The 27,853-nt window shown below is 46.6% G+C and overlaps 1 protein-coding gene and 1 long non-coding RNA gene across 4 annotated transcripts in view; one reads left to right on the forward strand and one right to left on the reverse strand.

Annotated features, from left to right (window-relative positions):
• Window positions 1-1,201, reverse strand: part of LOC135361932 (uncharacterized) — a 21,998-nt gene extending 20,797 nt beyond the window's left edge. For both annotated transcript variants that reach the window (XR_010406135.1, XR_010406134.1), the window contains exons 1-2: window positions 1,062-1,201; window positions 237-711 (exon numbers count right to left, since the gene is read on the reverse strand). This is a non-coding gene — a long non-coding RNA (uncharacterized LOC135361932). The remainder of the gene's footprint in view (window positions 1-236; window positions 712-1,061) is intronic.
• Window positions 505-26,890, forward strand: GNL3L (G protein nucleolar 3 like). 2 transcript variants are annotated; one of them, XM_045878612.3, is made up of 16 exons: window positions 505-610; window positions 2,877-2,942; window positions 8,683-8,723; window positions 9,639-9,746; window positions 10,516-10,632; window positions 11,389-11,472; window positions 11,639-11,774; window positions 12,685-12,788; window positions 14,507-14,651; window positions 17,629-17,716; window positions 18,248-18,422; window positions 18,509-18,651; window positions 18,971-19,107; window positions 21,125-21,252; window positions 24,535-24,754; window positions 26,539-26,890. In XM_045878612.3, exons 2-16 carry the CDS (start codon window positions 2,924-2,926, stop codon window positions 26,619-26,621), a joined length of 1,728 nt encoding a protein of 575 aa, XP_045734568.1. In that variant the 5' UTR covers window positions 505-610; window positions 2,877-2,923; the 3' UTR covers window positions 26,622-26,890. The 2 variants fall into 2 exon arrangements, with proteins under 2 accessions (XP_045734568.1, XP_054364133.1); XM_054508158.2 differs by lacking the exon at window positions 505-610 and adding an exon at window positions 644-666.
• Window positions 26,891-27,853: the final 963 nt, after the last annotated feature.

The following is a 27,853-nucleotide window of genomic DNA, read 5'->3' on the forward strand; positions in this document are numbered from 1 at the left end:
ACTTCCAGTTGTTCAGCTCCTGGGCCTGACCATGGATTTGAACTTCTGCATAAAGAGCTGGGAGTACCTGCTTCAGGGTTTGTCTGGGGCCTTACAAGCCAGGAAGGTTGTTGGGAACAGCTAACCAAGTCACTTTTAGGTGGGGAGCACTCGGCAAGACATGTGACCCAGGCGGCCATTTTCCCACACCCTGCCCGTCGCCATCTTCCTTTGTAGACAAAGGGACTGACCCCCACCTGCGATCATGGTGATTGCTTGGTCACTATGATTCGGGAACACGCATATTCGGGTCCAGGTAGAGGCCGGCAGGCAAAATCTTGGCTTACAAGTAGGTATATGGCGACCCGCCGCTACCAACCTACCCCCTCTCGGCTTCTTCCTCACCTCACAGGGCAGCGGGGGAGGCGGGACCACTGCGCCTGCGGAGTAAGGATGGCGGGCGCGAGCCGTCAATCCGAGGCCCCGCCCCTCGGGGGGGGGACGTAAGGCGGGCCAACCAGGGCCGCAAGGCTGGGATCCGGAAGTCGGAGCCTAGCGGCGCGAGCGCAGTTTGCAGACCAACCCTATCGTAGTGCCATTCTCTTCTGTCTGATCCCCGCCGGAAGTGGAGGTAAGAGACGACTCTCCTCTTTTCTCGTTGTGAGCGCTCACCCAGCCAGCCGCGCGGTAAGGATCGTGTATTTGAGTTGGAAACTAGAGGTGTCCTCCACCCTGGAATGGAGAGAGAGAGAGAACCGGCTGTCATCCACGGTAGAAGGGCCCAGATGAGGAACAGGGATCGCTCCGCAAATGGGCACGTGCCTAAATGCACTCTCGCTGGGTAAAGGAGCACGGCCCCACCCCATCTAGGCAGGTGTAGACCTCTGGTCACAATATGTAGAAAGTCACAGACCCCACTTGTGTGGAGAAGCATCGAGTGCCCTCTTGCCTTCAGGATAGCAAGGCTCCATTCTGCACTCCTCCAGTATAGACAGGCGTCTCTGTGTGGCGACATCGAGCCCTTGGTTATAGAGACATACCGCCCTCCCCGTCCCCCACTCCCCCGGCTGAGCGGCGCGGACCTTTACTGGTGCGGAGGCACACAGATCCGCCTCGGCGCATCTCTTCTCTTTGGACAGAGGCTTTGATGTATTACCTCCTCCACAGACATACAATACCGCCTACTCCGGCCGGACCGCCAGTACTGAGGAGCTTAGAAACGTTTAATATACAGAGACGGAAGAGCTGGAGACTTCCTTGCCTCGCCCCCGTGTTACTAATTGTGGAAGCCCCGCCCCCGCTACTGCAGAGATGTTAGATCACCCCTCTTCCAAGTGGTTGGCACCTGCCTCAGCCCATAGAGAACCACGCAGATTTTCCTCCTCTTGCCTAGAGTGAGTCCCCGTTGTGGAAAATCAGACCTGACTCCTCACCCCACCCCATAAGAAGGCACTGGTTTACTGAATTTGTAAAGGCCCGGCTCCAAAAATGCCCTGCAGCAAAGAGAAACAGACCGTAACCTGGGAATATTGTCAGATCTGCCCCTAATTGGGCAGCTGCGGTAGAGGGACTCAGGTTTGTTCTCCTTTTGAGGTAAACAGAGATCATCCCTCCCCTCCTCCTTCCCCAAAGATTTGGAATCACCAAATGTAGCAAAAGAGAGACACCCCCACCCGTAATCAAGGGAGCAGAGAGGTGCAGCTCCCTCTCCCTGCAGTGTTGAGAGACAGTGACATCACTGATCACCCTACATTTTGTGCATGTGGGCTCCCCCCTTACCCAAGGTAGAAGAGCTCAAATCTCTTTCTCTCCATTCAGGATAACTGCCCCCCTCCCTGCAAAGTGTAAGGGCTGATCCACTGAATTTATAGTTGTGTATCTACCCCCCACCCCATGTGGAGAACCAGAGGTCCTATTCCCTTCAGTGTTAGCACACTGCTGACTTCAACCCATATAAAAGAAAAACAGATTGTTCCCCATCCCACCCCCGTGGAAGGGTCCAGAATAGCCCACAACAGGCAAGGTGCAGACCCCATTCATGCAAGACTGCATATACCCTCCCCCCCCCACTTTGTTAGTGTGTCAACTAATACCACCTTTAGTGGAGACCGGCATATCATCTTCCCCTCACCCCAGCCCTCCCCAGGGTACAGAGACCCAGGATTCCTCCTCGCCAACTTAGAGATGTACAGACCTGCGCTTCTCTCCCATGTGGCAGAGATGCACACAGCCACTGTGCTGGTTTTCCCAGTCCCTCTACACCCCAGAGTAGAGCAACAGAAGGCATCTCCTTACCCGGGTTCACCAAGGAACAGACCCCAATCACACATGCAGGCATACATTCCCCCCACCCCTGCCCCAGCAAGATTTTGCACTGACTCCTAGCCTCAGTTTAGTAAACACAGTTAAAAGCGTTGTTCTGAGATCCCTTTTCCCTAGGGTAGACTCCTGGTATCTGTCTTTTCCCCTACTTCCAGGGTAGATCCGATGTAGAACCCCCTACTTGGGAAAAGAGGTACTATTAATATGTAGAAACAGGCCATCCTTGTATACCCCATTCCCTCAGCCTAGAGAGGTTTAGTACTAGGGTATATAACACTACAGGGTGGAGGATTGAGGACCAAGGGCTTCATCTGACGCATTGAGGCACTGACTCCACCCAGGAAGAGAGATTTAGACTTGGCTTCCTTTTGGGTAGCGTGATGCTGCTTTCCCTGTGTAGATAGCTACACCAGGCCCCAACTCCATTATAGCCTCTTCTCCTAGTTCCTCCAATTGTTAGGGCTTCCTTATCAAGTTCTTTGCACATTTCATTTTGCCTGTAGGGGGCTTGGAAGGGGGCTTCTGGCATTGTGGTTCCCCCCTCTGTCTTCACATTGGTTCTTCCATTCTGACAGGAAGGAAGACTGCAGATTTGAACCTACCTGCTTTCAAGCTAGTCATCATGATGAAACACAGACACAGTGAGTTTCTTTTACCACCCCTCCCAATGCTAAGCTTTAATGAATATTTGTAGTAGTTCATGGCAACTTTTTAAAAATTATTTCTTTATTAAAAATTTTTAATTCCAATGTAGTTAACATACAATGTTATATTAGTTTTAGGTGTACAGTATAGTGATTCAGCACTTCCATACATCACCCAGTGCTCATTACAAGTGCACTCCTTAATCCCCATCACCTATTCCCCCATCCCCCCCACCTCCCCTCTGGTAACCATCAGTTTGTTCTCTATAGTGAAGAGTCTGTTTCTTGGTTTGGCTCTCTCTCTCTTTTTTAACTTTGCTTATTTGTTTTGTTTCTTAAAATTCCACATATGAATGAAATCATATGGTATTTGTTTCTCTGACTTATTTTGCTTAGTGTTAAACTCTAGCTCCATCCGTGTCATTGCAAATGGCAACATTTCATTCTTTTTTGTGGTTGAGTAATATTCTGTTGGATATATACACCACATCTTTATCCATCCCTCAGTCGATGGGGGAGGTGGGGGAGGTGCCTCGTGGTGCAGCTAGCTACCTGAGCTTGGGCTGTTTCCATAATGTGGTTATTGTAGATAGTGCTGCTATAAATATTGGGGTGCATGTATCCCTTTGAATTTGTGTTTTTGTATTTTTTTGGGTAAATACCCAGTAGTGTGATCACAGGATCATAGGGTAGTTCTATTTTTAAAAATTGCTCAGTATGGCATGAGGGGATGGGGCAAAATGGGTGAAGGGGAGTGAGATACAGGCTTTCAGTTATGGAATGAATAAGTCTTGGGATTAAAATATACAGTATAGGAAATAGAGTCAGTGGTATTGTAGCATTGTATGGTGACAGATGGTAGCTATGCTTATGGTGAGCAGAGCATCATGCATAGACTTAGGCTTGTCTTGTGGAATCACTATATTGTACACCTGAAACTAGTGTAACATTGTGTCAACTATACTAAAATAATAATAAAAAAAAAACCCTCAAAAAATTGCTCAATAGGTACCAGATCATTTAGTCTGTCTTCTACGTATGGTATCGTTGTCTTCCCAACTTCCTTGGAGGTGATATTCCCCTTATCCCCCATTCCCATTTTACAGTTGAGGAAACTGAGACTCAGCAAAGTTAAATGACTTGATCTGAGGTGAATAGCAGTAAATACCAGACAATGGGGACAAATTGCTCTTCTTTTTGCCTTCGAGATGCTTTTCTTCCCTTCTCCCTCATTCTTCAACTGGATAACTCTTGCTCATTTTTCAGATTTCAATTTACACATTACTTCCTCTCGGAATCTCTCCCATTAAGCTTCTCCCTTGGTTTCCATGGTCTGTACCCCTAAGAACTGGGGCTGTTGATACTGTATGACTGGGTCTGTCTCCTCCACTGCAGTTAACTTCTCACCCACATCTGGTTTATCTTTTTGTCCCAAGGGCCCAGCATAACTGGGCATAGCTATTTGGTACTTACTGTGTGCCGGGCACTAGAATGTCTCAGTTTTCCTAACTCAATTCCTCCTCCTCTTTCCACTATGCTTACAGCCTAGAGAGAGAAGACAAATGTGATACATGACTCTCCCATATAAGAGGGAAGGCAAGGGCATTAGGGCTGGTCTGGTTCTGTGCTTCCTGCCTTTATCTTGCTATAGTCCACATAGAAAATGACATCATAGGCTAGACAAGACTTGTGCAACCCAGTGACCCCATACTCTCTGTGAATGGTGGCCCTGCCTATGTGGGCTTGGTGAAAAAAAGTTCAATACACATACTTTATATAATCATAAAAAAATCAACAAGAATCAGACTTTGGTTATGTGAATACCAAAAGCAAATAATCATTTTTTTCAAGTAACACAAAAAAATGAACAAAATTAGTTATTTCCTATTTAAGAACATCAAATACCAGATGATAAAATATTGATCGTGATGAAAAAGACAATAATGAGCTGGTTGAATGAAGTAGAGTATATGCATACAAAAGAACATTGGCAGTTTATAAAGATTTTATTTATTTGACAGAGAGAGAGAGAGCGAGCACAAGCAGGGGGAGTGGCAGGCCAAGGGAGAGGGAGAAGCAGACTCCCCGCTGAGCAGAGAGCCCGATGTGGGGCTCGATCCCAGGACCCTGGGATCATGACCCGAGCCGAAGGTAGATGCTTAACTGACTGAGCCACCCAAGCGCCCAAGAACCCTGGCAGTTTAAAATAAATGAGGAAGTATTGTATGGAAAGATTATATAGAAAGACTATTATATGGAAGAAGTATTAGATGGAAAGATCTCTAGGATTTGTTAAGTGAAAAAAGCAAGTTGTCAACGGGAGGACGTACTATGTTATCTTTAATGGAGAAAATGGGGGAAATAAGATTACATATATTTGCGTTTGCACTAATAAGTGGTTTCTTGTTGCAGTGAGGAGAGTGCAGTGGCTAGGGACAAGTGTGGAAGACCTCTCAAAATACACCTTCTTATTTTGGAACCATATGACCATTACCTATTAAAGAACAATCATATACATCTGCATGAGTGGGAAAAATGGTGACTATTAAACAAAAACTTAACGTGCTCATAAAACACAGACTATGATTGGTAAATTGCAACTAAGTAATGATCAGACTAAGTGGAATGACTGCAGTGGAAGATGGGAGAGGTGCCTCATGGTGCAGCTATTTGAGCTCTCAGCAATACCTTGGACCCAAATGGTAACGATAATGGTTAAATCTGGGGAGGTTATTGAGGAGCCCTGCAAGGAGTGTTTTCTCCTTACTAAATGATTTATTTTGTTTTTATTGTGTGCCTGTATCCGGCACAGGCCCTCAGTTTCCAGGGAAGTTAGGCAGATAGAAATTGTTGAGTAAAATGGCCAGTCCTGGTTCATTCCCAACCTCACATTCTTTTCATTACAACATGAGTACTTTGGAAGAAAAGGAGACTTGAGGTCTGTTTTTTGTTGTTGTTGTTACAGGAAAATTTGATCCATTCATATTCATATATTTGGTCTAATTTCTGCCATTTTATTTTATATTTTTTGTTTGTTTCTTCTTAGTCTCTTATTTATTTACTTTTCAAGTTCAAAAAAAATCCACCAGTGATTATAAAGTTTTTTTTAAAGGTTTTATTTATTTATTTGTCAGAGAGAGAGAGAGCGTGAGTGAGAGGCAGGCAGAGGGAGAAGCAGGCTCCCTGCTGAGCAAGGAGCCCGATGCAGGACTCCATCCCAGGACCCTGGGATCATGACCTGAGCCGAAGGCAGACGCTTAACTGACTGAGCCACCCAGGTGTCCCCCAGTGATTATAAAGTTATGTTAGTAGTTGCATTCATGTTTATATCAAACATAATTAAACTTGAATTTCTGTCACTTTACCGAAGTTAAGTAATAACTGTTTTTATCCTATCCTTCCAAAGTAAGATCATGCTTTCATGACTTTACTTTTCCATCCCCTATTGCTTGATTCTAGGATTTTGTTGAAATAATTTGGTATTTTGGTACTGAGCTATTTCCTATAATATGCTTCCTGGTTCTTAAAAATCTTTTCTAAATATGTATTATAGTTCTTAGCTACATTAGTAGCATTTTGAAGATTTAATGGTAAGTTGTTTTTTTAATTTAATGGTAAGTTTTAATCGATTTCCTGCCCATCATTATTTGTTTCCTTTAGCTTGAGATCTTTATTCTGAATTAATTTTTATTTTTGCTGGTATACTTCCTTAGTACAATTGACCCTTGAACAACATGGGGCTTAGGGGCCTCAAGCCCCTGTGCAGTCAAGAATCCACATAGAAGTTTTGACTCCCCAAAAACTTCACTACTAATAGCCTACTACTGACGGGAAGCCTTACCAGTAACATAAACAGTCTATTAACACATATTTTGTTAGGTGTGCTATGTACCGTATTCTTCCAGTAAAGGAAACTAGAGGAAATGAATGTTATTAAGAAAATCGTAAGGAAGAGAAAACACATTTACAGTACTACACGTATTTATCAAAAAAAAATCTGTGTATAAGTGAATCTATGGAGTTCAAACTCAAGTTGTTCAAGGGTCAACTGTAGTTTTACCAGAACACAGGTGGTAATCTTTGCACATCTGAAAATGCCTTTTAACTTTGTGTAAGAGTAATCTGTTGGTTAAGTATAGGAATTTAGCTTGGTACACAGTTCTTTGTTTCAGAACTTTGTAATTGTACGGGGCGCCTGGGTGGCGAAGTCAGTTAAGAGTCTGGCTCTTGGTTTTGGCTCAGGTCGTGATCTCAGGGTTGTAAGATTGAACCCTGCGTCCGGCTCCGTGCTCAGTGCAGAGTCTGCTTCGAATTCTCTCTCCTTCTTCCTCTGCCCCTCCCACTCGTGCTTGCTCTCTCTCTCTCAAATAAATCTTTTTAAAAAAGAACTTTGTAATGGTTATTCTGTCTTAAATGTTAAGAGTTGTAGATTTGAGAAGGCTGTCTGCTTCTCTTGCCTTTGTTGGAAACTCCTGTTTGGAAGTTTATAAGATTTTCTTTTTATCCTTAAAGTTCAGAGTTTTCATCAGGGTATGCCTATGGTATGTCTTGTTTTGTTAATCTTGGTGTTCCATGAGCCTTTCTAATCTGAACCCTCAAGCCTGTTTTCAATTTAAGGAACTTTAATCTATTATTTTAACAAAATAATTGCTTCTCCATTTGTACCTTTTTCTCTTTCAGGAACTCCTGTTATTTAGGTATCAGCTCTCCTGGACCCATTCTCCATTTTTTATTTTTACTCATAATTTCCATTTCTTTAGATTTTTGTTTTAAGCAAGCTCTTCTCTTGATTTTCCAGCTTATTAGTTTGGTTGTTAATGGTGTCTGTGTTGTTTTTCACTACATCTATTGAATTTTTATCCAATACCAAGTTTTGGGAATTTTTTTTTTTTTCTCACACAGTTCCTTTGAATCTCCTTAAGTATTTGCAATAGTATCTAAATTCTGTTTCCTATATTAACTCTGCTTTGGTGTGAACCACCTTATGTGATTGGGGAGCCTGTTCTCTGGTAATTCCAAGCTGCTCCTATATTTGTTTGTATATATCCTGACCTTCCAGAACCTCCCCCTCTAGGAATTTCTTTAGCCCCCTTGCAGGTAGTAAGCATTAAGACAACCATTCTTCCCCAAGGGCCAGCTGTGAAGGGGATGACAGATGGGACTTCTCATGAAGAGGGTGAGGCCTCTTAAGTTCTTGGGCTCTGTTTGGATGTGATTGAAGAAGATGAGCTCTCTCTTCCTTGTATCCAAGGGAGGCCACAGTTTGGCTAGATAGGACAAGTTCCTTTGGAGTTAATGGCCTGAGCAGGGTCAGCAGGAAGGAGCAGTTCTCTCCCCATGTGCTGAGGGCATCTGCCCTGGCTTAACCACCTGGGACTCCTTAGATCACCTTCCCATGCCAGCAGCCCCCAACTTGAGCTTGGTGCAGCAATTGTTGAGTTGCCCCCAGCCAGAAGTTAGGGGAGAGAGAGGAGTTAAAAACACGCATTCAGGTAGCCCTCTTCACAGGGTTCGCATAAGCATTGTTTCAGTCCGCATTGAAATAATGTCTCAAACATTTTCTCCAGTACTTCCTCTGACCCTGTTGCTGTCATCTCCATGTCTTTGTTGTTCTGGGCCTGGACAGACATGGTAGCTCAGTCCTCCTTAGGTTCCCAGTGTGGCCTGGCTTTGATTAAGGTATAAACAGATGTTGGGTAGGTGGATAATAGCTTTTTTTTTTTTTTTTTTTTTGTAGAAAATAAAAAAACAGGTAAAGGTTCCAAAGGCTGCAAGAAGGTAAGTTGACTTGACCCCCAGGTAAGGTATACCCATTGTTGGTAAGGTCAAGAACAGGTTCCCTGCCCTAGAAGAGGTCTACAAACCCCAGTAGATGTTGGGTCATTCCAGATAGAGCAGCAAATTGGAGTCAGAGGATCTGGCTTTCCCTCTCTCTCTGGTTGGCTGCGGTAGAGAATCAGCAGCATTTATTAATTTTCCCCCATGAGCCATGTGCTGCTTTGTGCTTGAGTTACTTTGGTGTAGGGATCGCTCCATTTTTAAGATGAAGAAACTGAGCCTCAGTGAGAAAGTTCCTGCATTCAGGGTAGCACGGCTGGGACTTGGGTCTGTTTGGTTCCCAAGTCCCTATTGCTCTTGTTGAGGAGGGAGGCCAAAACAATCTTTGGCTCCAGCTCCTGGTCCTGCTAGGAAAGGTGGAGACAGGTAAGATGGGCCAGAGCAGTGGTTCTCAAATTTTAACGTGGTTAAAGTTTTCAAACCTTAACCAGCCCTCCAGGTAATTACCCAGAATTACCTGGAGGGCTGGTTAAGACACAGATTGCTGGGCCTCACCCTTGAGTTTCTGATTCAGTAGGTCTGTTGTGGCATCCCATAATTTATATTTCTAACCAGTTTCCATGGTGCTGCTCTGGTCCACGAACCACACTTTGAGAGCTACATTAGCATTTCCCTTGGCCTTTACTTGGGAAACTTTTCCATTTGCCCTGGGGTTCTTCAGTCAGTCCCTGCCTAGGAGAGGGAGGGTCTCTTCTCTAGCCAGATGGGGAGACCTCTGAGGACAGAGCCCTTCTTTTTGCTTATTCCTCTCTTTTCCCTACAACTATACTTTTGAGCAGCTTTAACCCTCCAGGAAGGGTGATTTCCATGGGTTCATTCGCTCTGTTTGATTGTTTCCTTTTGTGTGGTAACCAGCCTGCAAAGCAGAATGGAAAGAAAGCAGCTTCCAAAGTGGCTTCTGCTCCCCAGTTTGTTCACTCCAATGATCATGCCAGTCGGGAGGCTGAATTAAAGAAGAAGAGGGTAAGCCCTTGACCTTGGGGGAGGGAGAGGGCCTGGCCTGGCTGCCAGGTCCACAGAAGTGGTGACTGGAAGGGCAGAGACCAAAGTTGTTAGGGTTGTTGAGGCTGTTTGTGGAAGAAGGAAGAGAAGGGAGTCACTTTGATACTTGATTTAGTGTCTCCGTTTGCTTATCTCCCCCTCACCTCCCTGTCCCTTGCTGTCCTGCTGTGTTCCCACTGCCACACTGAAAACTCTCCTGTCAGGCTCACCAGTTTGTTCTGTGACATCACACTCAGGGATGGTCTCCTTCCATCGTCTCATCCGAATTGTCAGAATTTGAGACCATGCTTTCTTTGAAGCACTCTCACTTTGACTTTCTTGTCATCTCACTCTCCTGGATGTCGTCCTTCCTCTTTCCCAGTCTCTTTGGCTGTTCCTTCCTTTTCCTGCTCTTTAGATGATGGAGCATCCCAGGACCTTGTCCTCTTTCTCCCTCTGGTCTTAATTGATTCCCTTTGCCTAGAACACATTCTCTCTCCGTTTCACATGCCCTCTTTTTATTGTTCTCTGCCACACTTTCCCTTCCTTCATCTTTTGTTTCCTTTCTCTTAAACCCTGTATCTCCTGCTATCGTATCTGCTCTCTCCCTGCATCCCTGCCCGTCCTACCTCTGCCACATCAACACTGTTTCTTCCCTCTGTCACGTGCTCTCTGTTACTGTAGGTCTCCCACCCCTCCCTTAGGTTACAGACCTAGTCAGCTATAGTCCTGCTGTGTGTTCCCTTGTTAGGTTGAGGAGATGAGGGAGAAGCAGCAGGCTGCCCGGGAGCAAGAGAGACACAGACGCAGGACTATCGAGAGCTACTGTCAGGATGTCCTGCAACGCCAGGAGGAATTTGAGCATAAGGTAAGAGGACAGCCTTTGCTTCTGGTTCAGACGCGTTCGGGTTTGCTGAAAAGCATCTATTGCCATTGCTCTGTGAAAGAGAAAGAAGAAAGATGGGAGATTGTTGCGGGGGGACGGAGGAAATAGGTGCAGAGAAGATGAGAAACAGTGGGGATGGAGGGAGGGAGGTATGAGAGGGAAGCAGAGAGCCATTTTGAGCCTTATCTGTGACTGGACAACCCTGGATAGGCCCCAAAGACAGGGTTGGGAGTAGAGGAAGGGAGACCTAGGACCAGGGGACAGGGGGAGAGGGAATAAGTGGGAGGGAAGGGTTGACAGAGGAGGGTATGTGAGGGGGATGCCAGCTTCCTTCTTGGACTTACTGCCCTTCTGGCATATGTTCTCACTTCACAGAATATGCACTTCCCTGCTCAAAGTTCCTTTCCTAAGGTAAAGTGCATATTTTGCCTCCCCCATCCCATGTTCCCACATGGGTTGTTTTTCTCACTTAATACTTCCCTCTCACATTCCTTCCTTACACACACAGGTGCACACTCAGGTCCCTAGCTAGTGCTTGAACACATACTTAAACATAGGCACACACATGCATTATGTGGTTCCATCCATTCTTCCAGTTCCCAGCTTTATTGGCTGGTCAAAGTTACTCTTCGGTGGGCTGGGACTCCCATGGCTCCCCCAGCCTGTCATGGTTTCCGAAGCCCTGACTTTCACTCCCTCTTTCCTCTCTAGACCATTCTTTTTTTTTTTTTCCTTTAGGAGGAAGTTCTGCAGGAATTAAATATGTTTCCTCAGTTGGATGATGAGGCGACAAGGAAGGCTTATTACAAGGAGTTCCGTAAGGTATGGAGACCCATTTCTTAAGGCTTTTTAGGGAGGGCGCCAATCCCATCCTACCGCCCCTCCATTTCTGCTTTTCCTGACTGAGATAGAGACTTTTCTTTTATGGGCCTGTGTGATTCACACCCAATCCTTGCCCTGCCTTCATCCCCTGTCCTTTCCCCTGCAGGTGGTGGAATACTCTGATGTGATTTTGGAAGTCCTGGATGCCAGGGACCCATTGGGCTGCCGCTGCTTCCAAATGGAAGAGGCTGTCCTGCAGGCAGAAGGCAACAAGAAGCTGGTCCTGGTCTTGAACAAGATTGGTGGGTGTTGGGGCAGAATTGGGTAAGGCAGGACAGGGGCCAGACCTTCTTGAAAGACTAGCTCAGACCAGACCCTGAGACTCAGCAACTCAGTGGTAGTTATAACAGTTGTGTGAGGTAGGAATTTGTTTTCAGTTATTTAAAGCCAGGAATCTGAGAGGTGAAATCACTTGTTTAAAGACACACACACACACACACACACACACACACGGTATAGCAGAAGTTGGGGATGGGGTCCAAGCCTGTTTGCCTTCAGTCCCTTGTTCTTGCCATTTTGAGCCTTATTGGCCAACCCCGGAGAATTCCTGTCTGCCCCGAACTGGAACCCAAAGACTAGGGCAGAAGAGTACATGGACTCAGGAGTCACTGAGGTCTGGGTCTTATCCCAGTTGTACTGTCAATTTTCTCTAGGGTCTTGGACAAGTCGTGTCACCTGAGAGCTTCCGTTTCTCCAGCTGTAAAATGGGCTGTGATTGTCCCAATCTCACAGGGTTGTTGTGAGAATTAATGATAAAGTGCTTGGTGTATGCATGGTTAGTACCCCACAAATGGTAGCCGTATTCTTGTCAGAGTTATTCTTGACATTTGGCCCAACCTAGAAGGATCTACAAAGAGAGTGGGAAACAATCTTTAGGAAGCCTGGCTTGGAAGGAAGGCATCTGGGACCAAACAGCTAATTTGCCCATTTTCCCCAAGGGACAGAGGTCCCCTCAGAGAGGGCCAACTAGTCTCCTAGACTAGACTTTGCTTTCTAATTTTAACCTGGGAGCTGGACAGGTACTGATAGGGCCAGGGAGACATCTGTTGGCAGGAGGTGGGCCTAGCCTTGGGTGTGGGTGGGTATATCTTTAGAGTGAGCCATTGAAGTGATGTTCTCCTTATTAGTCCTACCTATTTCTATTTTCCCCAGACCTGGTCCCCAAAAAGATTGTAGAGAAGTGGCTGGATTACCTTCGGAATGAGCTGCCGACCGTGGCTTTCAAGGCCAGCACACAGCATCAGGTCAAAAACCTGGTAAGCTGGGGCCAGGGTTGGAGGATCATGACTTGGACTGGGGCCTCCAGCCCTTTGGCCTTCAACTTTGAGCTTTTTGCCTTACTAGATGACCTTTTAATATTTGTTTCACTTTACTTCTTCCTATATTTTAGCTTTTTGGGAAGGTTTTTTTTTTTTTTTCTTAGATGTAAGGGTAATACATACTGTCCATAGAAAATTTGGAAAATATAGTTAACTATTTGTTAGCTTTTAAAAACATATGTCTTCATTTTTCTCCTTAACACAAATCACACTGTTTTCTAATTGTTTCATTAACACAAATACATTTTAGTTGTAAAATATTAAAGTGCTACAGAAACATTGGTTGCTTCTGAGGAGAGAAACTGCGTTCTGGGGGATATTTTTTCAACTTTGCACTAGGTGTAGAACTTATTATTTATGAAAAAATAAAGTAGAAAAAAATAAAAGCAATTACAGACAGCTTAAATACCCTTTACCAGTACCCTTAATTCTAGGCTCCTTTATCCATACCCAGATGTAACCACCATTGTTAGCTTGGTGTGTGTCCTTTCAGATATTTTTCTGTGCTTTATATATATGCAGATATATATAGAGAGAGAGAAGGAAGTGTTTGGGAGCGTCCTATGTGTCATCCCGGGGCTTGCTTTTTTTTCCCGTGGCAATTTTTTTTTTTAGAGATGTACTTTTTTGATGCTAAATAAAATTAGTTTCCAATTTTTAATCATTATAAGCAGTACTTTAGCACATACCCTTGCATATGTTATCTTGACTGGTGGGCGAGTGTTTATATAGGTTGGATACTGAGGGGTGGAGAGGGTATGTATTTTACATTTTCTTAGACACTGACAAATTGCCTCCCTTCCAGTGGCTGTACCAATTTATCTTCCTACCCCTGGGGTAGATGAATGTGTGAGAGGGCTTATTTCCCTACACCTTTTCCAACACTTGCTATCATTAAACATTTTAATCTTTACTCATTTGGGGAAACCTGATACCTCATTTATATAATTTTTGGCCTTCTCGATGGCAAAAATGTGGTGAGCATCCTTTTCTAACAGCTCTCTTTCATTTGTATTCCACTTTAAGGATGTATTTCTTTAACCTGTTTCTTACTGATGGAGATTTAGCTTAATTCCTAATTTGTGGTGCTGTGGTGGGTAAGTAAGGAGAGAGGAAGAGGTGGAAGGTCATTCTGGGCTGAGGAGGTGGCATCATGAGTAAGGAGATGGAAGCTGGAGTGGCCTTGTCTTGTGTGAGGAATTAAGGGAAGGTAGGCTATGGGCCAGGCACTGTCTTCCCACCACAGGCAGGGAGGGCAGTGTCCCCATTTTGTGGATGAGGGCACTGACACCCAGAGAAGGGAAGCAGGATTTGATGCCCACACACCTGTGAGAGGCAGAGCTGGAACTCAAACTTGGCCTGACTAGAGGCCGGGGTGCCATCCTTTCCCTGCCGAGGGAGGCAAGAGATACGTGTGTCTAGAGAGAGGCAGGGACAGAGAAGACTGAAGACGCAATGACAGTAGAAAAACAGGCCTTGTGCAAGCAGGGAAATGGCAGGTATTCAGGGCCTGCATGAGAAGCCCTCTGCTTCAGCCTTGGGGAGCTCAGTGATCACAGGGAGGTGGCCCTGAAAGTTTCACTGAAAGTTGGAAATCTGGACTCAGACTGCATTTCCCACCTGATGCCTCTTCTGTAATACCCCTTGGTTTCCAGAATCGTTGCACTGTACCAGTGGATCAGGCCTCCGAGTCACTGCTGAAAAGCAAAGCCTGCTTTGGAGCTGAAAACCTCATGAGGGTTTTGGGGAACTATTGCCGCCTTGGCGAAGTGCGCACCCATATCCGTGTGGGTGTTGTGGGTAAGACCTGTGGGGAGGTCATGGGGCCCAGGCTCATTCCTTGGGCAGGGGTTTCACTGGGCAAAGGATTCTGGGAGCTTTGTGTTACCCCTCTGAGGAAGAGAGGAGCAGTTCAGGAACGGTTTTGTGACTTGTGGTACATATTGGTTGACATAGGAAGGCATACTGGGAATCACCACCATGCATTGAGTATTAGAACCGTGGATCAAATACACAGGGTTGTGCTTGGATTTGGTGCCATCTCATCCTACCAGAGCTGTGGGTGGTTGGGGGGAGGAGCGAACATATCTCTGACAGATAAGGACACTGAGACCCAGAGAAGTGAAAGGGACTTGTGGGGATCAGCCCTGTGTGAGACAAGGTAGAGCTGATACTCAAACCTGGGCCAGTCTGGAACCCAGGGCACTGAGGGAAGGATGATAGGGGAGAGAAGAGGGAAATTGAGAGAAGCAGAGATAGACTGTCAGGGAGAGGAAGTGAAGCCAAAAGAGAAAGACATTGGGAGAGATCTGGACACTGAGAAAAAGATAGAGATATATAGACCTGAATAGACATAGAAAAAGAACTGGGAAATGATGGGATTGGTGGGGAGTGGAAAGGAAGGGTGGATTTAAATGACAGAGGCATGCCGAGAGAGGGAGATAATGATCAGAAAAAGATATCAGAAGGACTATAGAAGACTTGCAGAGAGAGACATAAGAGAGCTAGATACTTTATGCATGTAGAGAGGCAGACATGCATACCAAAGAAACAATGAGAAAGGGACACCTGGGGGCTCATGCGGTCGAGTGTCTGCCTCCGGCTCAGGTCGTAATCCTAGGGTCTCTGGAAGGGCCCCGCATTGGGCTCCTTGCTCAGCAGGGAGCCTGCTTCTTCCTCTGCCTGCTGCTCCCCCTGCTTGTGCTTGCGTCTCTCGCGCTTTCTCTTGTGCGCTCTCTCTGACAAATAAAATCTTAAAAAAACAAACAAACAAACAATGAGAGAGACAGGCAGACACAGATAGAGAGACAGATTCAGAGAGGTACATATGGAAGGAACCGGGAACAAAGAGTTAGACATAGAGGAACACACACACACAGTCCTGGAATACATGCAGATCCACAAATACATGTACAGATCCACACTTGTGCAGACATGTCCACACCCAGAGGCAACACACGTGTAGACCCAGGTCCTTCCCACATACTCGCCCCAACTCTGCTCACAAGCGAATAGAGGCACAGAGAGACATGTGTGCCCAGATACACTGGACCCTTGGACCCAGTCACATCCCCAGAGTCACAGAGGGAGACAAATACACAAACATGTCTATGATGAGATAGATACATGTTCATAGAGAAATGGAGTCAGAAGGAGGGCTAGGGATATACAGACAGAGACAGAAGGAAGCACAGTGAAACATGTACAGAGACGCATACAGAGACAAGCGCATGGAGAGAGGAAACACCGAAAGAGACTGAGAGAAGTTGGCGTCGAGGGAATTAAAAAAAGGGGCAGAATAAAAAAAAAATGAAATCTTGCCATTTGCAACAACGTGGATAGAACTAGAGGGTATTATACTAAGTGAAATAAGTCAATCAGAGAAAGACAAGTATCATATGATCTCACTGATATGAGGAATTTGAGAAACAAGACAGAGGATCATAGGGGAAGAAAGGAAAAAAATGAACCGAAGAAATCAGGGAGAAAAACCGTAAGAGACTCTTAATCATAGGAAACAAACTGAGGGCTGCTGGAGGGGAGGGGTGTGGGGGGATGCAGTAACTGGTGATGGACATTAAGGAGGGCACAGGATATAATGAGCACTGGGTATTACATAACACTGATGAATCACTGACCTCCACCTCTGAAACTAGTAATACATTATATGCTAATTAATTGAATTTAAACTTAAAAAAGCAAAAAATAAAAAAAAGAGGGGCAGAATTGGTGGGGTGGGGAGAATCAGAGATGACAGTGGCCAGAATGAGCGACAAAGAGACAAACCAGCAGAGTAAGGTGCTTAGATAGAGCTACACAGAGAAAGAATATGATAGAGAAAAAGACTGAGCGGGAGAAAGTAAACATGGAAAAAAGAGTAATATTTAGAATGAGAACAACCAAGAGATAATGGACGTGCACACGTGTACACACATACACACACACACACACACACTGATGTACAGAGACTTCCACACATGAGGGGTACACACAGATAGGTACATCCATAAGAGAGGTGTCTGGGGGCGCCTGGGTGGCTCAGTGGGTTAAACGTCTGCATTCAGCTCAGGTCATGATCCCAGTGGGATCGAGCCCCACCTCGGGCTCCCTGCTCAGTGGGGAGTCTGCCTCTCCCTCTGCCCCTCCCCCTCCCACTAGTGTTCTCTCTTGTTCTCTCTCTCAAATAAATAAATAAAATCTTAAAAAAAAAATGAGAGAGCGGTCTGTGCATAAACTCTGGCCCACAGAGAAGGAGAATGATGAGGAGAAGAGACCTGGTGAGGGGGTGGCACACAAAGACATCCACAGGCCTAGAGGTGCTCACAGATGCTTGAACACAAAACATGCACCACAGGCAGACAGCTGCTTAGAGAGACTGGCATCTAGAGAGGGCTCTCCCAACCCCCACCAGGTGAATTTTACATCAGGACAGATGGTTCTCTGTTTCACAGACATTTCCTGATGTCTGCCCTCTGTTGGATCGTGTTACAGAGGACTTGCATTGAGCACCTTTCCCAGGCTGGTTGTAGGTGGGAGGTGAGTGTCCTATCTAGAGAGAGGGACATGTCTACCCAGTATGCTCACAAATGGAGGAAAGGGGTAGGTAGGCCATGTTGGGGCTTGGTCAGGGCCTGGGATGGGAAGGCAGGAGGCCAGGCTCTGTTTTTGGCTTCCCCATAGCTTGGTCATTGTCCCCTCCTGGGCCACCCACATACAGGCCAGCCCAAATGTTCGTGAGGGCCCTTCCTGCCCTGAGCCATCTGCCACCCCTTTGTAGGTCTTCCTAATGTTGGGAAGAGCAGCCTGATCAATAGCCTGAAGCGCAGCCGTGCATGCAGTGTGGGAGCCGTTCCTGGCGTCACCAAGTAAGCACCTGCCTGCTTCCCCACTCCACAGTTCCTTGACCCTCCCATTCCCCCATCTCTCATGACTTCAGCCCCTGCCCTTTTCCTTATCTTGGCCCAGCCTCTGATTCTTCCCTGGGCACTCTCACTAACAGCTCTCATTTACTTGGTACGCCATAGGTGCGGGCCAGGCACTGAGCTGGGTGGTTTCCCCCTTAGCTTCTTCAGGTCTCTTAGCAGCCGTGCAAGATTGGGCTACAGATAAGCAACTCCACTTTGTAGATGAAGCAATGGAGGCTCAGAGAATCAGAAGCTTGCCCACAGCCCTGCAGCTCAGTCCCCAGTGGCAGAATTAGACTAGTATTAGTAGACTAGAATTAGTCCCAGGTCTGTAGGCCCCAGAACCCCCAGCCCCACATCTCTCCCATCTTCATCTGTATGCTCTCTGTCCCTCACCCCTCTCCCAGCTGTATGCCTGGGGCCTGGGGGATACTAGATACATCCCAGCTCATCAGTGTCCTGCATTCTCTCTTATCTCCTTTCCTGTCCTAGGTTCATGCAGGAGGTCTATCTGGACAAGTTCATCAGGCTGCTGGATGCCCCAGGCATTGTCCCAGGACCGAACTCAGAGGTGGGCACCATCCTGCGCAACTGCGTCCACGTGCAGAAGTTGGCAGACCCTGTGACCCCAGTAGAGACCATCCTGCAACGCTGTAACCTGGAGGAGGTACAGAAGGCTCTTGCTCGTGCCCTGCCCCACTCCAAGGGTCCTTCATTTTTCCTCATAATTTCTTTTCTTTCTCTCTTCACCAGATTTCCAACTATTATGGCATCTCTGGGTTCCAGACCACTGAGCACTTTCTGACTGCGGTGGCTCACCGCTTGGGGAAGAAGAAGAAAGGAGGCATATACAGTCAGGAGCAGGCAGCCAAAGCTGTTCTGGCTGACTGGGTGAGGTGAGGAGAGGGCTAGGGGTGAGGGTGCACCTGCCGAGAGTCAGGCTCCACAAAGGGGGGTGCATCTGTGTTTATTGCAGCGGTGGGGCAACCTGGCAGCCTGTTTCCTAGGGTAGGGGAAGGCCAAGGCACCAGGTCATGTCCCCATCAGGAATTTGTGGCCAATGACTATCCGGCAACTCAACTTCTTGTTGTTCGGAAGCTACTGTGGGTTTTCTTGTTGTTCCTCATTGTTTCTGACTTGGGAACTCATTCTCTCTTCGATTGGTCATTTGTTCTCTTAATGACATCACCAGTTTCCTCCCATCTCCCAATGCAGTGGGAAGATCAGCTTCTATACACTCCCACCTGCCACCCACACTCTGCCTGCCCATCTCAGTGCTGAGATCATTAAGGAGATGACCGAAGTCTTTGACATTGAGGATACCGAGCAGGCCAATGAAGACACCATGGAATGTAAGTAGGGGCAAATGGACTGGCCTGCCTGGTACTTTGTCTTGCCCTGGGTGGGAGCCAGACCCAACAACAAATCCCATGTTTGGGGTGCCTGGGTGGCTCAGTCATTAAGCGTCTGCCTTCGGCTTAGGTCATGATCCCGGGGTCCTGGGATCGAGCCCCATGTCGGGCTCCCTGCTCTGCGGGAAGCCTGCTTCTCCCTCTCCCACTCCCCCTGCTTGTGTTCCTTTTCACGCTCTCTTTCTGTCAGATAAATGAATAAAATCTTAAAAAAAAAATCCCATGTTTGATCTTCCTCTGCTGTGGCCCTACTCTGGCTTTGGGAAAATTATTTAACCAGCTCTAAGCTTAATGTTTTCTCCCACAAGGCGGAAAATTCTAATCTGGGCCTTGGGGGTGGTTGTGGGCTCTTGGTAGATAGGAAAAAAGTCAGCAAAGTACTGTGTACACAGTGAGTTGCTCAGAAAATATGAGGGTCCTTTCCCCATCTCTTGGGACCTGGAGTGGACTAAGACACTCCTCTCCAAAACCCCTTCCCTCGTGTTGCCCTAGGCTTTGCCTCAGCTACTGCATGTCTGTTCCTAGATTTTTGTTCTCACCCCCACTGGCGGGGAGGCATCTGAGTCACAGAAAGCTGCTATTTCCTGAACGATGCATGGTCAGTGGCAGGCAGAGGTGGCATTTAAAGCAATTCTTCTGCCCTCTAGTCTAAGACTGTCCCAGCTTGGAGTAGCTAAGTGGTTAAAAGAATGGACTGCCTGGAGTCAAATTCAAGTTTTGTTTCTTGTTAGCTGTGATTAAGTTACTTCATTTCTCCATGTCTCAATGGCATCCTCTGTAAAATGGGGACAGTAGCACTCACCCAATAAGATGGTCACGAAGACTTATTTAATATGTAAAAACACTCACAGCAGTGCTGGCTTAGAGTACGTGCTTGGTGAATATTAATTGTTACTAAGATGATCATTTGCTGGAGTACAGAGGTGTGGCTTTGAGAAATTCCTGTGGGAAATTTGTTCTCTTCAGATACTACAATCTGCAACCTTGGCTTATGGCTCCTCCTTCCTTCTCTACCCCACCTCGGAGAGGTGCCTGGTGCTCTCTGGGCCTGTCTGTGGACACTCGGGCAGTGGAAAAAGCCCTGGCTGGCCTGGCTTCTGGTTTCTCTGTTTCTCTTGAGGGCCACTAGCTTTCCTTCTCTGGGCCTTTTAGTGTCCTTAGATTATAGATGAGGACAAGAGGACTTGCCTGCTTCAGAGTTTATTCCCAAGGTGGCTTCTGGCAAGTCAGTTCTCTTTCTGAACTTTACCTCCCTCTTCTACCAAGTGGGTAGTTGGGAGGAATTCGAGCTCACGTTCCTATGATGATGCTTGACCCTGGCTGCATGTGAGGGCAAGAGGGGCTCCATCACTGAGAATGGGCCTTGGCAAAAGATTGAGGTCTGGGAAATTGAGGAGAGGGAGAGGTTAATGCTGAGAATTTCCTAGGGAAGTTGGCCCTAGTGTTGTATCTTGAAGAGTGAGTAGGAATTAGAGGAAGGGGATGGTAGCAAGGTTTAGAAGTAGGTGGGAGGATAGCATGGGCCCAGGGCAATGGGTGCATTAATGGTTCGCAGTGGAGGCCAACTCCAGGCAAGGGGCCAGAAGGAAGGGGAGAGAGGCCTGGTCCCAGGGAAGGAAACCCAGTGGCTGCCATTTACTGAGCAGTATCTCAGGCCAGTGCATTTCAGGTGTCCTCTGCTGTGATAGCAGCCCCATGTCATAGGCTTGTGGTATTCTCATTTTCTAGATGAGGAAGCTAAGGCTCCAAGACCAGCTCCCAGCAGGCGAATGCCCTACTGCAAAACCCATGCCTTTAATCCTTTGTCATGTGGTCTCCCATCAGGAATGAAAGAGCCTTCCCTCCCCAACTCCCTTGGGCAGCGTCCACATACCCTTTCCACCGAGGCCTGAATGGGTGAGGGGGTTGGCAGCAGGGAGGAACTAGGGCCCTGACAGTGGTGTTGGTTGTGTTAAAGGTTTAGCCACCGGAGAAGCAGATGAACTGTTGGGTGACATGGACCCGCTTGAAATGGAGATCAAGTGGCTCCATTCTCCGATGATGAAAATAGCAGATGCCATGGAAAATAAAACCACTGTGTACAAGGTACCCATCCCCTTTCTTCATGGTAACCCTCTCCTCTACCCAGGGCTCTGGGGAGTGGTTGGTCCCTTCTCTCTGGCTCCCACAAGGTCTGCCTATAATGGTGGGTAGATGTAGGTCATTCATTCACTCCTCGTGGGCCCCCTGGGCATCAGGTGGTGTGCATCCTTTACCAGGCAATGGCAGGTCCAAGGAGGAGGCATGCTGTCTCAAGCAGCTTTTCCAGCCTGGGTCCAGCCTAGAAAGCAGGTATCCCCTTTCAGCCATTCAGTTGTTCAAGTTGCAAACCTGGGTACCCCTGACTCTTCCCTCCAACTAGCTTCCAGTATCCCAGTCAGTCAGTCAGCAAGTCCTGTGGCTTTTCCTTCCTAAGTCTCTTGAGAAGCTATTAGCTTCTTTCGATCCCTACCATTTCTATAACTCTAGTTTAAGCTTCTAACCCTTTCTCACCTGGACATATGTCCCGTGGTTTCTTTTTTTTTTTTTTTAAAGATTTTATTTATTTATCTGAGACAGAGAGAATGAGAGACAGAGAGCATGAGAGGGAGGAGGGTCAGAGGGAGAAGCAGGCTCCCCGCTGAGCAGGGAGCCCTATGCGGGACTCGATCCCGGGACTCTAGGATCATGACCTGAGCCGAAGGCAGTCGCTTAACCAACTGAGCCACCCAGGCGCCCTGTCCCGTGGTTTCTAATGGCACAATCTGACCATGTCACCTCCCCTGTCATGGCTCCCCAGTACCTACGTGATCAAGTCAATATGCCATGCTTATGATTGATTCCTGGAGGCTTTTTCAGCTTCTACTGCCAGTGTCCCTATCTCTGCCCTTCAGGAGGTCACAGTTTAGTGGGTTTCACATATAGACCTCTGCACTGTTATGGGAGACACACAGACTAGGGGTGGGGGCAGAGTTTGGGAACGCATGGATCTGAGGGCCCTAACCTATACTACTTGTGGGTCAGGGAAGTCTTCCTGAAGGCCTTGATCCTGGTGCCCCTTCTTGGAGGCTGAGGAATTCTCTGTACGAGGCGGGCAGCAGCCCGTGGCTAGGAGCTCAGACAGTGCTTATGCCGAGGCCCAAAGAGGAGAGAGAGTGGTGTTTTAGGGGGAAACGTTAGTGATGTGGGGTGGTTGGAATGAGAGTGGAGGCAAGGAAAGATGAATCTGGAATCAGATCACAGCAGTCCTTTAGACCTTATACCATGGATATTAGGAAAACATTGAAAATCGGTTATTTTTTTCTGTCAAAGGGTTTTCTATTTTTCCCCATTTTGTTTATTTAAAATATTTTTTATATTTTATATTTTTTATAAAAAAGATACCTTTTATTTATTTTTTTGACTAGGTAATATGTGTACGTGGTATAAAATTTAAAAGGTACTAAAGGGTATACAGTGAAAAGTAAGTTTCTCTCCTGCAGCTGTCTCCTAGCCACCTTGTCCCCTCTTTGGAGGCAGTCATTAGCACACTTGAATGTCCTTTTCATAGCTATCCCATCTTTATGCACATGCATACATACATATACGCAGATAGATCCATTTTAATTCAAATAATAGCATGCTATTTGTATTCTGTATTTTGCTTATTTCACTTAAAAATTCATCTTGTGATTGTTCCACATCATTACTTAAAGAGCTGTCCTTTATTTTTGATGGCTCCATGATATCTGGAAGGGTTTCTTAAGCAAGGAAATGACACGGTTAGGTTTGTGTATTAGAACTGTCACTCTGGGGGCACCTGGGTGGCTCAGTGGATTAAGCATCTGCCTTTTGCTCAGGTCATGATCCTGGGGTCCTGGGATCAAGTCCCATATCGGGCTCCCTGCTCAGCAGGGAGCCTGCTTCTCCCTCTCCCTCTGTCCTTCTCCCCCTCCCCATGGACTCGTGCTTGCTCTCTCTCTGTCTCTCAAATAAATAAATAAATACAATCTTAAATAAAAAAAATGAACTGTCACTCTGGCAGCCAGAGTAAAAATCAGGTTAGAAAGAAAGGGACCGGGGTGGAGGCAGGGGGCCTAGGAAGGAAACTGTCACTTATATTCTATAAGAGATGATGAGGCCTACCATGTGGTAGTGACAGGAATTATGCCATTCTCATTCTCACATAGTTTTAAAGATTCCCCTCGTGCTTACAGGAAAACCAGTGTAAAGTTGTGTGCTTAAGGCCATCTGGTAGTATTTCTCAATGAGCCCATAAGCCCCAGAACATACCATTTTTCCTTAGGGACCTACAGTAGTTCCCTGCTCTATGCTGCAGGTTCCAGACTCAGGTTCAGGGAACCTGAGCAGGGCCACTTCATTGTACAACTCTGGGAGATACCATTTATGTGTGCCGTATTGTGAATGGTGCCCCCTGCTGCAACCCCAGAGATGTATAGTTTGGTAGCCTTGCCTTTTCCCCACCATAGTGTAACGGGTAGTCATACATACATATAAGCCTTGCTGCTAGGGTTCTTATTCCATTCTTTACTAGCTGTATGACCTTAGGTGCTTTGTTTGTCATAGCATTGTTGCAAGGATAATATGAGTTAACATGTGCACGTGCGCATGTGTGTACATATATATGTATACACACATGTATTTGTGTGTGCTTAGAATGGTACCTGGCACAGAGTGAGCTTTCTGTCAGTGTTAGCTTTTACTACCCACATGTACCCACGTGTACTCCAGCCAAACAGATACCCTTTTGGGTGCCCAGCTATGTTCTGTGCTTTTCCATTGTTCACGGTCAGGAATGACCTTCCCATCAGTAGAAGCATATTGACCACCACCTTCCCCACAACCTCTGCTACTTACGCTCTGTCTTTCTGGTGGGCACTTAACACACTCTGACTTGGCTTGTGGTATGGGTTGGTTGTATCCTCTTTAGACCAGTTGCTTCTCAAAGATGGGACTGCATCTGACTAATTTTTCCAGCATTTCCCCACATAGAGCTGGGCACAGAATAGACCTCCGAAAATACTTGTTAAATTGAGTAAGACTTTGTAGTGTCACTTGAAAAAAGAATCATAATACCAATTGTCATTGATCAAGTAACTCTGCTTTTTTATTTTATTCTTGTAAAAGGCATGCGAGCTACCCATTGTCTACCCCATTTGACAGATGAGCCAACTACAGCTGAGAAATTAACTAAGCACCTTCTAGTTTGTGATGGAGCCAGACTTGGAGCTTAGTTCTGTGAGGCTCTAGGCTTCCTGTTCTTAACCAAACCTGTTCCTGTCTCTTCTGCAGAAGTCTTTGGCGGTACTCTGGGGGCCCAGACCTCACTGTTGTCCTTTCTGTCTCCAGATTGGAGATCTCACTGGGTATTGCACCAATCCGAACCGACATCAGATGGGGTGGGCTAAACGCAACGTGGACCACCGCCCCAGGAACAGTAGCATGGTGGATGTCTGCCCTGTGGACCGCCGCCCAGTGCTGCAGAGGATCATGGAGACCGACCCCCTGCAGCAGGGCCAGGCTCTTGCATCTGCCCTGAAGAATAAGAAGAAGATGCAGAAGCGTACCGGTGGGGGCACCTGACCATACCCCTCTTCCCCATGCTCCGAAAAGCACCCACTTGGGCCCTGATTAGGAGCTCCTGAATGAGCATTTACATATGTCCAGCACCAGGCTAACCCTGGTTAAGGGGCAGGGATGGGTTAGGCTCACCTACTAGCACAGTGGTTCTCGAACTTAAGCTTGTTAGAATTGCCTGGAAGGCTTGTTAAAACACAGATTTCTGGGACTCACCCCCAGAGTTTCTGATTGAGTATGTTGGCCATAGGGCCCGAGAATTTGTGTTACTAACTAGTTCCTGGTTGATGCTGATGTTGCTCTTCTGGGAACCACACTTGGAGAACCATTGGCCTAGTCTATGTGTCAAATAGCCACCATTTATTTCTTAGCTGCTTTCTATGTGTTTGGAAGCTTATAGGTTATATGTAATGTTTACTTTATCCATAGGCAATATATTCAAAATTCAAAAGGTACAAAGGGATATACAGTGAAATGTTTTTCTCCTTCCAGTCTCCCACTCATCTAGGCCTCCTCACAGAGTGACCAGTTAATTTCTTCTATCTCATTCCTGAGATAGGTACACAGGCAAATATTTATATATTTTTTGTTCTCTGTTTCTTTTTTCTTTTTTTTTTTAAAGATTTTATTTATTTATTTGAGACAGAGAGAATGAGAGAGACAGAGAGCACATGAGAGGGGGGAGGGTCAGAGGGAGAAGCAGGCTCCCTGCTGAGCAGGGAGCCCGATGTGGGACTCGATCCCAGGACTCCAGGATCATGACCTGAGCCGAAGGCAGTCGCTTAACCAACTGAGCCACCCGGGCGCCCTGTTCTCTGTTTCTATGCAAACACTAGTCACCTGAACATAATTTTGCCACATCATGTTTCCATTTAATGGCCGTTCACAAAAGAATTTCCTCCTTCATTTTAATGGTGGTCTGTTGTGTGGTTGGCTGATTTAGGTCTTCATGCTATACTAATCTTTACTAACTCATTGCAAGTCTTATCCCCATTTGGTAAGTGAGGACACTGAGGCCCAGAGACATTAAATGACACACTCAAGGTAAAACAACTAGTATTTAATGGATCCAAAATGTAAACCTAGGATTGATTGACCCCATAAGCCCAATTCTTTGCTCTTGGCCTGGTTTCACTCTGAGTGCTGGGAATCCAGAGATGAATTACCCTTGAACTCCTGGTCCTATTATAAGGGAGTGAGGAGGAAATAAGAAAACAGACATTGGCAACACAGAGTATTCACAGACACAGAAAGCAGAGTGAGGAAACCTAACTCAGCCTGGTGAACCTAACCCGGATGGTGGTGGGGTAGGGGTGATCAGAGAAGGCTTCCTGGAAGAGATGATGTCTGAGGGGAATCCTGAAGAACAGCAGGGAGGATGGGAGGTGAGCATTCAGGCTTAAAGCCCCTACATCCATGCTGCCCTTTTGCTGTGAGAGCTTTGAGGGTAATGGCAGAGTGCTAAGCTCAACACAGTAAAAGAAAATTGCTGTTTGGTTACTAGGAAGGGATAAAAATACCTGGAGCCCAGTGAGTCTGACACTCTGAGATAGAAGCTATATTGGGGTGATCATTTCACAGGTAGACAAATGGTTCTACCTGTGAGATTGCACACTGGCTGCCAACACCCCCCACCCAGTTGTTTTGTTTAGTGTTGGGGGTAAGTGAGGCAGTTTGGGAGTTTGATGTAGACCAAGGTAGATCTAGGCCAGCTCCTACAGGCGTCCTGTTGGCGAGCCAGCCACCAAGTGACTGCCTGTATTTCTCCATCTGCAGATAAACTCGCCAGCAAGTTGTCTGATTCCATGATGTCTGTCCTCGACCTCTCTGGCAACGCTGATGACAGTGCTGGTGACTGATCGACTAATCTCACCTTCTCCCCACCGCCCCCCCCCCCAAATCCCTCCAAGCACCAGTTCCAGTGGGATGGGAGAATACAGATGAAATGGTGTGCTTCTCCCTGAAGTACCAGCATATTAAAAGAACTCTTCACCTATCATGCCCCTTTTCAGTCTCCCCTCCATTCTTCCAAAAAAGAGTCCCAAGTTGCCAAGGAACTAGCAAACCCCATACCCTTTATTTAACCTCAACTCTGTTTTACAAGAGAAATAAAATTACTGTCAGATTCCTGATGCTAACAATTTATCCCTCATCCTATAGGTTGGTCTGGTTGGAGGAGTAACTCTCACAAAACTCTTGAACAGCTAAAGGTACAAGGTGAGGCTGCTGGTAGACCTGGGGGTCCCTGGCAGGGTGATGATTTCTTTATCAGTCTGCAACAGATCTCAGTGGTAAGACATTCCTGTGATGGGCTGTAGGCTATGCATCTTCCACCAAGTCTGCAGATCCTCACCTGGGTGGCAGTGATGGTAGGGGGAACAGTGATGAGCCTTGTCTATGGAGGGGTCTGGGGCTGGGATAGAGGGAAGAAGAGAACATAAGCCTGGCTGGGTGCTGAAGTGTGGTAAGTGCCACCTTGTTTGCATGAAAGGAAAACAAGGTGCCTGTTGGTAGGGTGGCTAGATGTGTTAGGGGCAAACCATACCTTGGGGCATTTCTAGGCACACTGGGTTGGAGGATCCCTTGAACTGAGGCACTCTGGCTGGGCCCCACCCTTCCATGACCACTTCCCATCCAGCACCAGTGTTTGAATTCCGTGATTCAAAAGGGTTATGGTACCATTTATTCACAGCCTGCATCCTCAAGGGAGCTGCTATATTGGAGGTGCATTGGCTGATGTCATTATACTCCATTAAAATATAGTTAGCCACCCTGGGTGGGGGGCTACCCCATCAGACAAAGATAGTGTCAAGGGGCCCTCAGGAAGGGACTGGAGTAGATGGCAGCAGGAACACAATCTTCTTACTTTACCCAGGTTTGTTTGGGTTGTGCACATGACCTCTGTCCCAGCAATCTACCTGAAACTGAACATATTTGAAGGGAGTGGCTGTTAGAGCACTTCAGTCTTTTCCCCCTACCTCAAACTTCCACATCATCTTTGGACCCATAGCTGCATCTTAGCCTTGCCTCATGCTGTCACCCCCTAATTTACCTCTTCAAATTCTAAGAGCAGAACTACATGATGGACTGG

This window comes from Mirounga angustirostris, unplaced genomic scaffold (genome assembly GCF_029215605.1).
Source record: "Mirounga angustirostris isolate CCGP_5_RB_7025 unplaced genomic scaffold, mMirAng1.0.hap1 SCAF_11, whole genome shotgun sequence".
Classification (NCBI taxonomy): Eukaryota; Metazoa; Chordata; class Mammalia; order Carnivora; family Phocidae; genus Mirounga; species Mirounga angustirostris.